Source organism: Orycteropus afer, unplaced genomic scaffold (assembly GCF_000298275.1).
Source record: "Orycteropus afer afer isolate SDZICR_OR568_19922 unplaced genomic scaffold, OryAfe1.0 scaffold00530, whole genome shotgun sequence".
Classification (NCBI taxonomy): domain Eukaryota; kingdom Metazoa; phylum Chordata; class Mammalia; order Tubulidentata; family Orycteropodidae; genus Orycteropus; species Orycteropus afer.
Window position 1 is genome coordinate 1,390,942 of NW_006922117.1, and position 12,833 is coordinate 1,403,774.

The 12,833-nt window shown below is 35.8% G+C and overlaps 1 protein-coding gene across 1 annotated transcript in view; it reads left to right on the plus strand.

Moving 5' to 3' along the window:
- CSMD3 (CUB and Sushi multiple domains 3) overlaps nt 1–12,833 on the plus strand; it is a gene marked incomplete at its 5' end in the record, with an annotated part of 1,439,134 nt that overhangs the window by 1,349,318 nt on the left and 76,983 nt on the right. Inside the window, 4 exons of the mRNA XM_007955674.2 lie at nt 6,587–6,656; nt 7,401–7,589; nt 8,390–8,536; nt 11,020–11,208. Coding sequence (XP_007953865.2) covers nt 6,587–6,656; nt 7,401–7,589; nt 8,390–8,536; nt 11,020–11,208 — 595 coding nt within the window. The remainder of the gene's footprint in view (nt 1–6,586; nt 6,657–7,400; nt 7,590–8,389; nt 8,537–11,019; nt 11,209–12,833) is intronic.

Here is a 12,833-nt window from a genome sequence, read left to right on the forward strand (position 1 = left end):
GTTTGACACAAACTGGTAAAATTGAGAAAAAATAAATTCATATAAATATTAAATATTTAGCTGACAGTAATTTTAATAGTATTGGGCCTGAAAAAGACCTGGAAATCTTCTCTGTAAAGATTACACCCTAGGAAACTCTATGGGCCAGTTCTACTCTGTGCTACATAGGGTCATATGAGTCAGAACCGACTTGATGGCACACAAAAACAATGTTAATGTTTATACAGCTCAGAAGGAGACGTGCTGGTGCAATAGTTAAAGTGCTTGGGAGTTGTCTGAGAGGTGAGCAGTTTAAACCTACCAGCAGTTCTGTGGAAGAAAAGCCTTGGTGATCTGCTCTCAAACATTTCAAACCAGGAAACACGTGGAGCAGTTCCACTCTACTCTGTAAGTTAGCTCTGAGTCAGATTTGACTCAATGGCACAGAACAACATGCAACTCACATTTTTCATTCCATTAGTTCTCAGGTTTAAATTTAAGCATCCTTGATTCTTCTGACATTTAATTTTTCTAGTATAGCCTTAAATCAATTCTACCTATTTAAATCATCTTTAATCTTAGAGGGGTGGAAAATAAATTACTTTAGATAAAGACCCCAGTGTGGACTGCCTTTACTTGAAATAGTTTCTGTTTTAGTCACTGGATTCATTCATCTTTTTTGAGCATCTGATAAGTACGAGGATCTGAGGATAAAACAACAACAACAACAAAAATACAAAATAAGTAACAAATAGTCCCTTCTGTGAAGAGATCACAAGTGATAAGACAGTCACATAGGTAGTAGCAATACAGTATGTAGGACATAGGCTAGCAGCCTATGGAATTGCATCATTTTTAACTGTGTGTGAGGCAAGGAAAGCTTACTGGAGGAATTGCTTCCTGCATCATGAGTTCCAAATGACATGTGGAACTTATTCTGATATAACAGGACTAGAGAACGGGTGGCCCAAGTTGTAGATATAAAAAGACACAGAAATAAAAGACTGGGGAAAGGACTACAAGGAATTCACTATCTTATAACAACAAACCATGATGGACCTTGAATGATGTACGACAAGTTGTGATGCTCAGGAATCATTAATGTTCATCTTTGTAGCTCGTAGGGCCCAGAACTGTGCCTGACACATAGCAAAACCAAAAACCAAAACAGGAGCTCTGGTAGCACAGTGCCTAAGGCATCTGACTACTAACCAGAAGGTGGGTGGCTCAAGCCTACCAGCCACTCTGCAGAAACAAGATCGGGCAAGCTATTTCCATAAAGATTCTCTGCTTCTATAACCCAGTGGGGGTCTCTATGAGTCAGAATTGACTCGATGACAGTGGCTTTGACACATAGGACCTGATTGTAAATATTTTAATTTGAATAAAATTTAATTTAATTTGATTATTCTTCCCCAGATTTTCTTGGATTAGTTCTTTTATTGGAGATACTTTTTGGAGAATTTAGAAATTATTTCTTGTGCAATACTTTGCTATAATGAGCCTAAACAAAAATTCTGTTTATTATTCCAAATGTGCTATAAATAGGGATTAGCATTTTAATTTCTACTTAACTGGAATCTTAGAAGAAGATAGAAGGATTTTCACAAGAGACATTTAAAGGAGAAAACAGACAGGAAGTTTTGGAGATATAAACCAGCTCTAATGTATGAATTTCCCTTGATCTTATTAGAACATGCTGAAGTTGTTTGGGCATTCTTAAGTCTATTATTTATGTTCCTGATATTTCCATGCCATTTAAGGAGCCCTGGTGGCACAGTGGTTAAGTGATAAGTTGCTAACCAAAATGTTGGTGGTTCGCACCTGCTAGCTGCTTGGTGGGAGAAAGATGCGGCAGCCTTGTAGCCTAGAAACACCATGGGACAATTCTACTCTGTCATAGAGGTTCACTACGAGTCAAAATCAGTTCAACAGAAAGGGGTTTGGGTTTATGTAGACCTAGTGGTGCAATGGAAGAGTGTTTTGCTGCTAGCTGAAAGGTCAATTGTTTGAACCCACCAGCTGCCCCATGGGAGAAAGACCTGGCAGCCTACTCTCTTAAAGATTAAAGCCTAGAAAACTCTATGAGGCAGTGTTATACTTGGTCACATGATATCACAACAAGTCAACAGATACTATTGATTCAATTTTCTCCTTCCGGCAAAGCTATTCATCAGCCTTCTAGAATTTATATTCAGATATTTTAGTATGTGGCTTTTGGGAGATTAAATGTGGGAAAATAACTTGAGCACCCAGAAAAAAGTATAATGAGCAAGCCCATAAGGGACTTCTTTTTTGACTTCAGTATATAAATTACATTTTAAGTGTTTAGTGGGCAAAACTTCTTGTTTTTTTATGCAGATTCCAATTTAATGGATGTTTTTAGGATTACAATAAACAAAACCGTCTACATAACCTAGATATTTCACAATCCTTCATCCCACAGACTTTCAATATTTTTTTTTCCCCAAATCATACTCTTTGATGGGTTAGTAATTATATCCCTTCTTATTCTATTATGGAAAAATTTTTAAAAAATGACAATACGTTTCTGTCTAATAATAACACTACCTAAAAATTAATTAGAAAATCCCTCAGGATGAGTCTACACAGTTCTTATTATATTATTTAATTATTATATTAGTAATAGTTAATTATATTAATTAATTGACCAGCATTTAGGCCGAACTCTGACTTTACATTTTTGTGTGAGATGATTCATGGACTTGCAAAAACAGTTATTCATTTGGAATTTACTAGTAGTAATTTACATGGCTTTTAGTTTATTTTAAATTGTTTCATTTGTCTCACTGTTTCTAAAAAGGTGTATCAACTTGGTATTCTTCCCCGATCTTTAAACCTCTTATACCATCTTCCCAGGATCTTTACACCTCTGTATACCATCTTCCCGGGATCTTTAAACCTCTGTATACCACTGGAAGTATGTAAAACAAACAAACAAAAAGCTTTTTGTTACGAGTGAATTCTGCTTCATGACAATCCCATGTATTATAGAAGTATTCTATGGAATTTTCTCATGTATAATATTACGGAAGCAGCTTCCCAGGGTTTTCTTCTGTGGTCCTACTGGGTGGGTCCAAAGCACTACCTGTTAGCTTAGTAGTCAAGCACAAACATTTTGTGCCACCCAAAACCAAACAAACCCATGTCCGTTAAGTTTATTGTGACTCATAGCAACCCTGTAAATCGGAGTGGAACTTCCTCATAAGGTTTCCAAGGCTGTAAATCTCTATGGAGGCAGACTGTCATATCTTTTTCCCTCAGAGGAGCTGGTGAATTCAAACTGCTAACCTTTTGGTTAGCAGCCATATGCTTTAACCACTGCACCATCAGACTCCTTTGTGCCACCCAGGACCCTGAAAAGATATACAGCAATTCCAAATATCATGCCCTTCAAGGAGCTTAATGTAAATAAAATATATGCATGTTTACATTTAGTGGTTAAAAATATGCTATCCGACTAAATTTTTGAGACATTGGGTGAGATTCAGTGTACTCATATGTATAGTGAGAATAAATGTAGTACTTATTTCTCGGGGTTGTTTGGCAAGTAGGTAAGATACTGAACGAAAGATACTTAGCAGTAATTAACATATAGCAAGGAGCCCTGGTGGAGTAGTGATTAAAACTTCCAGCTGCTAACCAAATGGCTGGCAGTTTGAACCCACTAGCCACTTTGAGGGAGAGAAACGTGGCAATCTGTTTTTGTACAGATTTACAGGCTTGGAAACACCATGGCACAGTTCTCCACTGTCCTGTAGGGTTTCTATAAGTTGAAATCTACTCAACAGCAGTGGGTTTGGCAGTGGGTTCATATAATGTCTGACTCAACTGCACATAACAACGAAGACAACAACCTATAGCGATAATCAGTAAATGTGAACTCTTTATTCTTGGTGATTGTCAGTGCCTTCCTATGTATCAGATAGTATAAGTTGTGAATTTATAATAAAGCATTTTGGATCATATCAATTTTTCAATGCTAATATGAAATTTCATATATTTCATATGTAATATTGTATACTAAGTTATGGACCACCACGTGGCTTTAAGTAAGGATGTGCCATGTTTGGTAACTAAGTAGTCACTTTGCTTAGCTGAACATTCCAGAAATATTAAATACCTGGCCACACATCAAATAAACTCTTTCTTCAAACTTAGTTGAACTTGTCAGATGGTGCCTTTCACATGCAGGTTTTTTGAAAGGCTGTCTCCAGGTCCCAGGTACTCACCAGAATTCTGGGAGACGAATCCACTCAGTGGTAACAGCCACTCTGGGTACTCTACAGACTTAGCCTGATCAAGTCGTACATATGAGACGTGCACACATCGTGGGCAATTGTGAAAGCTGTTTTAATTACTCGCGGACAACAGGTAGCATACAATGGAAAAGATCCATCATGAACAAGCCTAAAAAGTTGTCTGGGAGGAAAAGAAAACTTCCACACTTTGCACCATGGACAAGGAACCCTGAGGCTATTCCTGGACACAGTTTTTCTAATTGCAGGGGTTGTATATTTCACTGCACAGAGTGCAATGCAAAGTTTCCTGCTGGATCACCAAAGAGGGGTTAGTCAGACATGAGGGCACCAGCTGAGAAAAGTAAACCCAGAATTGTATCTCTTTAGCCGGCTACTTACTTAGATAAACTATTAGGCATCAGAAACCAGGAGGAAAGGTTTGCTCTGAAGCCCAAGCATGCTAGCCTTGGGGGAGGAATTATAAGCAATTAAAGATTTTTGAGCCATCCGAAGGGCTGTCTCCTCTCAGAGGGCTACACACTTCTTTTATTTCAATCTGTCACACATTAATTTTATCCATCTTTGACTCAAATTTTCCTTTCCATTTATAACCTTCAATTTATTTTTTTAAAAAGCAGTCTTCAGTTTGTAGAAAGCAAAGGTCAGGCTTCTCACTTTAAACTTACCATGGTCTGACACAATGTATTCAATTATTGTAAGAAATCTTAAAATAAAATCCAAGAAATAACCATCTTAGATTTCAATCAAGTTTATTTGAGGAAACAAATAAACAAACAGAAAACAGTTCTCAGTTTTGCCTTACTATATTTTATAGATTATTTTCAAATATATGCAAATTGTTTGTAAAAGATTTTCTTTTTGACTTTTTAAAGTTATTTCTTTTAAAGGTAAGAGCAATGTTAAATTGCCATATTTCTCTATTTTATCCTCTGTGTCTTTACCCCTATGCTATTCAGGGACTTTAAAATGCAAAGTATTTAATTGTCCTTGCTCGAATAATTTATTTCAGAAGGATCAGCACAAGGCTGGTCACTATGAGGCAAAAGTTGAAGATCTCCCAAATGTCCAACTTTTCCAAACTGCTGTATCACTCCATCACTTCTAACATCAACTCTTCCTCCTCCCTTCAATAGTTTCTCTCCCATCTTTATTTTTCTGTAACATCTCACAGAAATCATGACCAGCAGGGAAATGGCCCACAGTTTGTGGAGTCTGGCTTGCCCCAAACTCAGGAGTCAGGCATAAGTCTGGAGTGTTCTCAGTCATGTGGGTGCAAGGACTAGAACCCAAATCAGCATGTCAGAAAACTGACTGCTGTCTCAAGTCCCCAGTTCCAGGGGTGAGAGGATAGTACACCAGGTGCAGGATCCAAAGCATGAGAGTGAACTCTGTCAGAGCATTCATACATGTACCCTCAATGAAACTAAGGGAGGTGACTTGAGTCACACTCTCCAGTAAGGCGGGACTCTAGATGCATCCTGCCTCATTCACATAAAGGATAACTGACCCCAAAATGGGACCAGAACCACAGGCATACAGGCTAGGTTTCGGAATACATCACAAAATGGAGGACTATGGCTAGAAAGGCCATAGTATGTAATTCACTACACTGCAACCCTAAACGTTATCAAAGTATAAATCTTTCATCTATTTATCTGTGTCACAGCAACTACATTTGATGTTTCTAAGTCTAATGCAATCAAACAGGAAGAAATAATTTTTCTTATGGTGGAGTTGCACTTATTTTAAGATACAATGCTATCTAACTCTGTGATGGAATTTTGCATATAGTAGTTGAATTAGGAAATAGCATTTCCAATTCATTAAGGCTTCAATCGTTAGTTATCTGGTTCCACCATTCCTCTAATGCCTGACTACCCTTAGTAAGAACATTGAAAAAGCATCCTAGTCCATGTTTAAGAACTCTCCAGCCTTGAGGTAAGTAGAACATTTTACTGTATCCACTTCCACCATTCTTACATATAATGAAGTATTTCTTGTATTGAGCGACACACATGCTGTTTGCTACATATTGTTTTACTTCTATATCATCTTCCAATTCCAGTCTTCTTCCCACATCAAATTATTGAAAAAAGCTAAAATGCCATTTTCCGTGTAATGAGAGTTTTATCATACTTGTCACGTTTTCATCCCAAATCCATATTTGACAGATGTTTTAACATTTGTTTCAACATATAATGCTATTAACATCAACAATTAAATTACTACACTTATGAGGCTTTTAGATTATAGTTATGTATATTTGCCAAAATATCACAATTTTACTATATTTGTTTGTGTGCACGCCTGGTATTAATGCAAAGATAGTGTTATCAAATAAGAGCTTATGCTTTGGCCTCACTTACGGCCTGGACATCCATGAAAAACTGGAAGGTAACTGGTGATCCAGAATTATAGTGAATTCTCATATTTTAGGGAGCGCTGGTAGCATAGTGCTTAAGGCACTTGACTGCTAACCAGAAGGCTGGTGGTTCAAACCCACCAGCCCCTCCTCGGAGGGAAGATGGGGCAATCTACTTCCGTAGCGATACTGCCTCGGAAACCCAAGGAGGGGTCGCTATGAGTCGGGGCCGACTCGACGGCACATAACAACAACAACAACTCATATTTTAAGCACATTTGTAAGATCAGAAGTGAAATTTCTTGAACCAGATACTCTGAGAGAGGGTAGTTTTCTGCTTGGCCCCGCATCCCAGACAGAATTGAATATTTGAGGAGGGAAGATAATGAATAAAAAAGGCAAGGAGAAAAAGAACAGAGCAAAGACGGAGAAAAGAAAGGAGAAGATTTTGAGAAGCAAGGAAAGTCAAGGAAACCATGTGAAGAAATAGAAGGAACTAAATGTCTTATCTTTTATTTACCTATTTATTTATTGTTCAGAAGAGTAATCATCTTCTATGTAATAAAAAGAGGAAATCAATGCTATAAATTTTTAGGTCATTTCTCCATTTTTTTTAACTTCAAGCTTAATGCAAGTTGTCTCTTCTAACACATGATTCAAGGCATCACATTTCTCATAGTTATTGAACATGAAAAGTAGAGTACTCAGTATTTAAAATGCAATATTTACTTAGGTCATAAAGACTAGCATTATTTAATGATATCTTTCTTTCACAGTGCTTTGCCCTGCCAATGAATTACGGCTAGATTCGACAGGAGTCATATTGAGCCCTGGTTATCCTGACAGTTACCCAAATCTTCAAATGTGTGCATGGAGCATTTCAGTGGAAAAGGGATATAACATCAGCATGTTTGTAGAATTCTTCCAGACAGAAAAGGAATTTGATGTTCTTCAGGTGTATGATGGTAACCATGGGTTATATTTACTGCATATTCACAAATTCAGTGCAAATAATCTAATTATGTACACAGAACTTTAATATAAGCAACTGCTTTTGTGCTTTTGTTTTATCTTCAAATATTTTTAGAAATATCAGCATCAAATTTATTTATACACTGTATGACAATTGTGGTTAGCTTGGTTATTGTTTTACATATTGTAAATAATTTGAGCTATGGAATTAAAATATGGTAAAGTGGAGGGTCAAGGAAAAGGGAGAAGGCCCTCAACGAGATGAGTTGACACAGAGCCTGCAATGATGGGTTAAGGGACAGCAGGAATTGTGGGGCTGGCACAGAACCAGGCAGTGTTTCGTTCTGTTGTACATGGGATCTCTATGAGTTGGAACCTACTCTATAGCACCTAACAACAACAGCATGGAATCAAAATCTTTAAGACTAGCATTAAGGAGCACTGGTGACACAGTGGTTAACCACTTAGCTGCTATCCAAAAGATGGATGGTCAGAACCCACCGGCCACTCCGTTGGAGAATGTGGCAATCTGCATCTGTAGAGATTACAATCTTGGAAACTGGATGGGGCAGTTCCACTCTGTCTTTTGGGTCCTTAAGAGTCAGAATTGTCTCAATGCCAATAGGTTAATAACAACATTTTGTATTATATCCTAAGATAACATTGAAGGCAATTGGCTGTCAAACCAATGTTATCTAGTATCTAATATAGTTTGAAAGATATAAAACAATAAAGATAAATGAGAATAAAAGGGATTCATATATATCTAAATTGTGTTATTGTCTTTCTGAAGGACCGAATATTCAAAGTCCAGTGCTCATATCCCTCAGTGGAGACTATTCATCTGCCTTTAATATAACAAGCAATGGTCATGAAGTATTTATTCAATGGTCAGCAGATCACGGCAATAACAAGAAAGGCTTCCGGATAAGATATATAGGTAGGTAAACATTCAGTACAGAGCTCACCTATCTGCATCCTTAGCATGGTTGTGATTAAAGAGCTTCAGCTCTTCTATTAGACAGAAATTCATACCTCAACTCCTCCACTCATGTTTCTTGGACATACTATGTCTCCATGTCTCAGTTTCCCTCTTGTAATAATAATTCTACATCGATCATATGATTTTTTGAAAAAGATACTTATGGCTCATATAATAAGTTAATTTAAAATTAAACTCTGAAATCATGTTTTAAATAATTTTCTTCTGTAGATTTGTTTACCTTGAACCCTCAGAAAATGTTAATGTTATTCAGCAGTGTCTTATCTGAATGATTTGATGATCCCTTTAAATGACACTTTTTTTTAGCAAAATATAAGGATTTTTTTTTTCCTTTAAATAAAAGATAATGGTAAAAATTTGTTTCAAATATTATCTATCAATGTATTTTCTATTTAATATTGAACTATCCAAAATATTAAAAGACAGATAAACATATCTTTTAAAAATTTTAGTGTTAAGAAAAAATTTTTTTGCTACTACTGCTTTTATAGAGTAACTTTTAGAAAGATGGAGACTAAAAACTCTTTTTAATATAAAGATTAAATAGCCCTTCCTCCAAGCATTTCTCTTTATAACATCTGCTGATACTCAGCCAATGATTTTCTGGTTGAGTAAGTATACACAAGTAGTTCTAAATTATAAGAAGGTTATATTCCTTTTCTTTATAGCCATCCTATATCATGTCAGAGGACATGGGTGTATGCTCTCTAACAAGGCTTTGGGGCCAATCAGCCATCTCTTTCTACACAATACTTAGATCATGCTTTCCAAGCCATGGGTCATTGATAATCAGTTCAATTGAATAGTACTGTTATAAATGTTTCATTAAAAAAATTCTGACAAAACAAAACAATTCTAGACATAGACTTAAATAAATGTCCAATGATAGTTCTGAAAACAGCACTCCTTCAAATCATAACTATTCACATGAATTTGTAAATACATAAACAGTTACTTCAATTTTAAAATTATGGGATGATTACTTTAAGACAGTTATCAATAATTCATATTTTGCATATTAGAAATAATGTTTCCTTGCTATTACGTGTAATTTGTACACACTTTTTTAACCTACAATATGTTTCTATTTAATTAAAAAGTTATTGTTAGGTACTCAAAGGAAAATTGTGCAAAAGTAAGATGAACCCCTCAGTTGCATTTGAATCTATGTGTCTGTCATATAAAAAATGTAAGTGAATGTCTTTTTGTTAAAATTATGCTAGAGTACATTTGAAAGACAGAATATTCAAATGTATTTATAATTATCATAATAACTTAAAGAAAAATCATTCACGTTAAACAAGTTTAAGCATTAGGTTGATTATATTTTATCAGCCAACCCATGTTTATATTTATATTCATAGCCAAAATCAAAACCGAACTTACTGCAATCGAGTCGATTCTGACTTATAGTGACCTAAGAGGACACACGGTTACTGGGTATAAATCTTTATGGAAGTAGACTATCTCATCTTTCTCCTGCAGAGTGGCTGGTGGGTTTGAGCTATCAACCTTTGGTTAGCAACCAAATGCTTTAACCACTATGCCACCAGAGCTCTTACATTTGTGACAGCTTGATGTGAATGTAATAAAACACAACTTTTAGCCCACAAGTAGAACCTGACATATTAAATGCATATTTTCTTTTCCTTTAGAAATGACAGGTTATGACATATTTTTCCAAGTTTTATCTATTTCTTCCTATTTACCCCCAAAGTTTCATTTTTTTCTAAAATGAATACACAGAAGTTTCAAAGGGTAAATGGAACCTGCCAGACTGAATAGTCTTAAAAGTACATATATATGAAAAAGCCATTTGACATTATCTTTTGGCATTTCAGACTCCAGGAGATGAAGAATGTTTTATTTTATTGACATTTTTTATCACCATATGTAAGCATCCTCGACAGAATGGAAACTCTCTAACAGACTGTGAAAGAGGATTATGGAACATGGGGGCCTATTTTAGTTATCAACAAAATAAAATGCATGGCAAAACATGATATAGGTACCTGGAGATAATTTGAATGCAATATGTAAACAACATGCTCTAAAATATTTTTATCAAGGCACTTAGACTCTTCAAATGAAAAGAAAAGCAATTTCTAAAATTCAGTGAAATATTTACAGAGCTTATAACATTTGAGAGGTTAGGAAAATGCATGTTTCACTTCAGAACATTTCATATTAGAATTAAAATTAGAAGGAGGATGTCTCGAGATTAGTTATGTCTTCAAAGAGTCATATAAGTAGATTATGTTCGAAAATGAATAGAAACTAATGTGAACTTCACATGGGCTAGCAGTCACATGTTACGAGACAGTCGACTCATTCTTAAGTTATAGAATGAACTTCACAGTGCATTTTGAATAATAATCACCTTCTGATTTATTAATAGACTTTTTTTTTCTTTTGAAAAGCTTTCTACTGTAGTACACCAGAATCTCCCCCTCATGGATACATTATCAGTCAGACAGGTGGACAGCTTAACAGTGTGGTCCGTTGGGCCTGTGACCGAGGATTCCGACTTGTTGGGAAAAATAGTGCTGTGTGCAGAAAGTCTCCTTATGGATATCATGTATGGGATGCGCCTGTTCCTGCCTGTCAAGGTGAAGCATATTATCAAATATGTGTAAAAGCACTCATAATATTAACTTATTTAACTCTCTCTTAGAAGAAGTATAATCAGAATGTCCCTTAGAGATGAGAAGGGTGGGACTTCATCTTGCTTACTTTGGACATGTTATCTGGAGGAACCAATCGCCGGAGAAGAACAGCATGCTTGTTAAAGTAGAAAATTACTGAAAAAGAGGAATATCTCAATGAGAGGGAGTGACACAGTGCCTGCAATAATGAGCTGAAACAGATCTACTATTGTGAGGATGGCACAGAAACAAGCAATGTTTTGTTCTGTTATATGTAAAATCACTAAGAGTCAAATTTGACTCATTAGCACCTAATGACAACAGCAACTCTGTCATTTCTATTACTAACATCCCCAAATCTGTAAATATTGAGAAACACATAAGGGGTCTTATAATGCAAATAGCTTTAAGAACACAAAATGATAAATCTGAGGAAAAGAGAAATATTATTTTACAATTCTCCATTTATTGTTACATAATTTATTTGCTTTTACACCCTTCTCTCATGTAATTGCTTTACTCATACATCTCCCATACCAGTTTATTTATTTATTTTGTTGTTGCTCTTGTCAGAAAGCTATCGAACCAGAGATTGGGATTGGTTTAGTGGAGTCTGCAGAGCAATAACAGAGAATAGGATGCAAAAGTCCACTGAAGGCTGAATTTCACTCTGAAGATGTAAAAATACTCTCTCAGACCAGAAAACACAAAAGAGAAAAATGTAGTCCACAGCCCGGTTATTTTTTTCTTCACTCACTTAGCTAACTCAGAAGGGATGTCTTTCATTTTCATTTGTCTTTTGTTAAAAATTGAAGCCCTGAGGGAGCACTGAACCCTCCTGGAATAAACAGAAAAGCAAGCTTCTTCATCAAGGAGTGTCACGTGTTAGAGCTGTCTGACTTACAGTTAGTTTGGAAAAGTAGCTGATTCTCTTTGATACCGAGAGTCATAATGACAAGTTTGACAACAGTCACACAAGATCTGACGTCATGAGCTTTGAAACACAAATATTTCACACTATTTTTCAATAAGAAATTTAATTTTATAGTTGGTTTATTCTTTCCAATATATGGAGGTGCATAGAACAATTTTTAATCTCCACATTAAAAAATCCAAAATACTCTCAATTAATATTCCCACTTTGCAATACCGGAAGATTCTATGGACAAAATATTGAAGGATGCAAGGACAATCAAAAGAAGTTGGAAGAAATACACAGACTCATTGTACCAAAAACAATTAGTTGAGCTTCAAATATTTCACATGGTGGCATGTGATGAAGATCTAGGGCAGGACCCTCATTCAAACACATTAATTTTTCATCAGAGATATGTATAAACATTTACAGTGAATGGAAGGTTGGGCAATCCTACTTCCGTAGTGATAATGCCTGGGAAACCCAAGGAGGGGTCGCTATGAGTCAGGGCTGACTCGACGGCACATAACAACAACAACAACGATACATAAAGTTACAAAATATCTCCCATTGACTGGGATTTTACTGCAAAATGAGTTTTTCAAAAGGTGATTTTTTTTTTTTAGTAGGGAATGCAAATTGTGTACTATAGGATTCAGATAAAAAACAATTG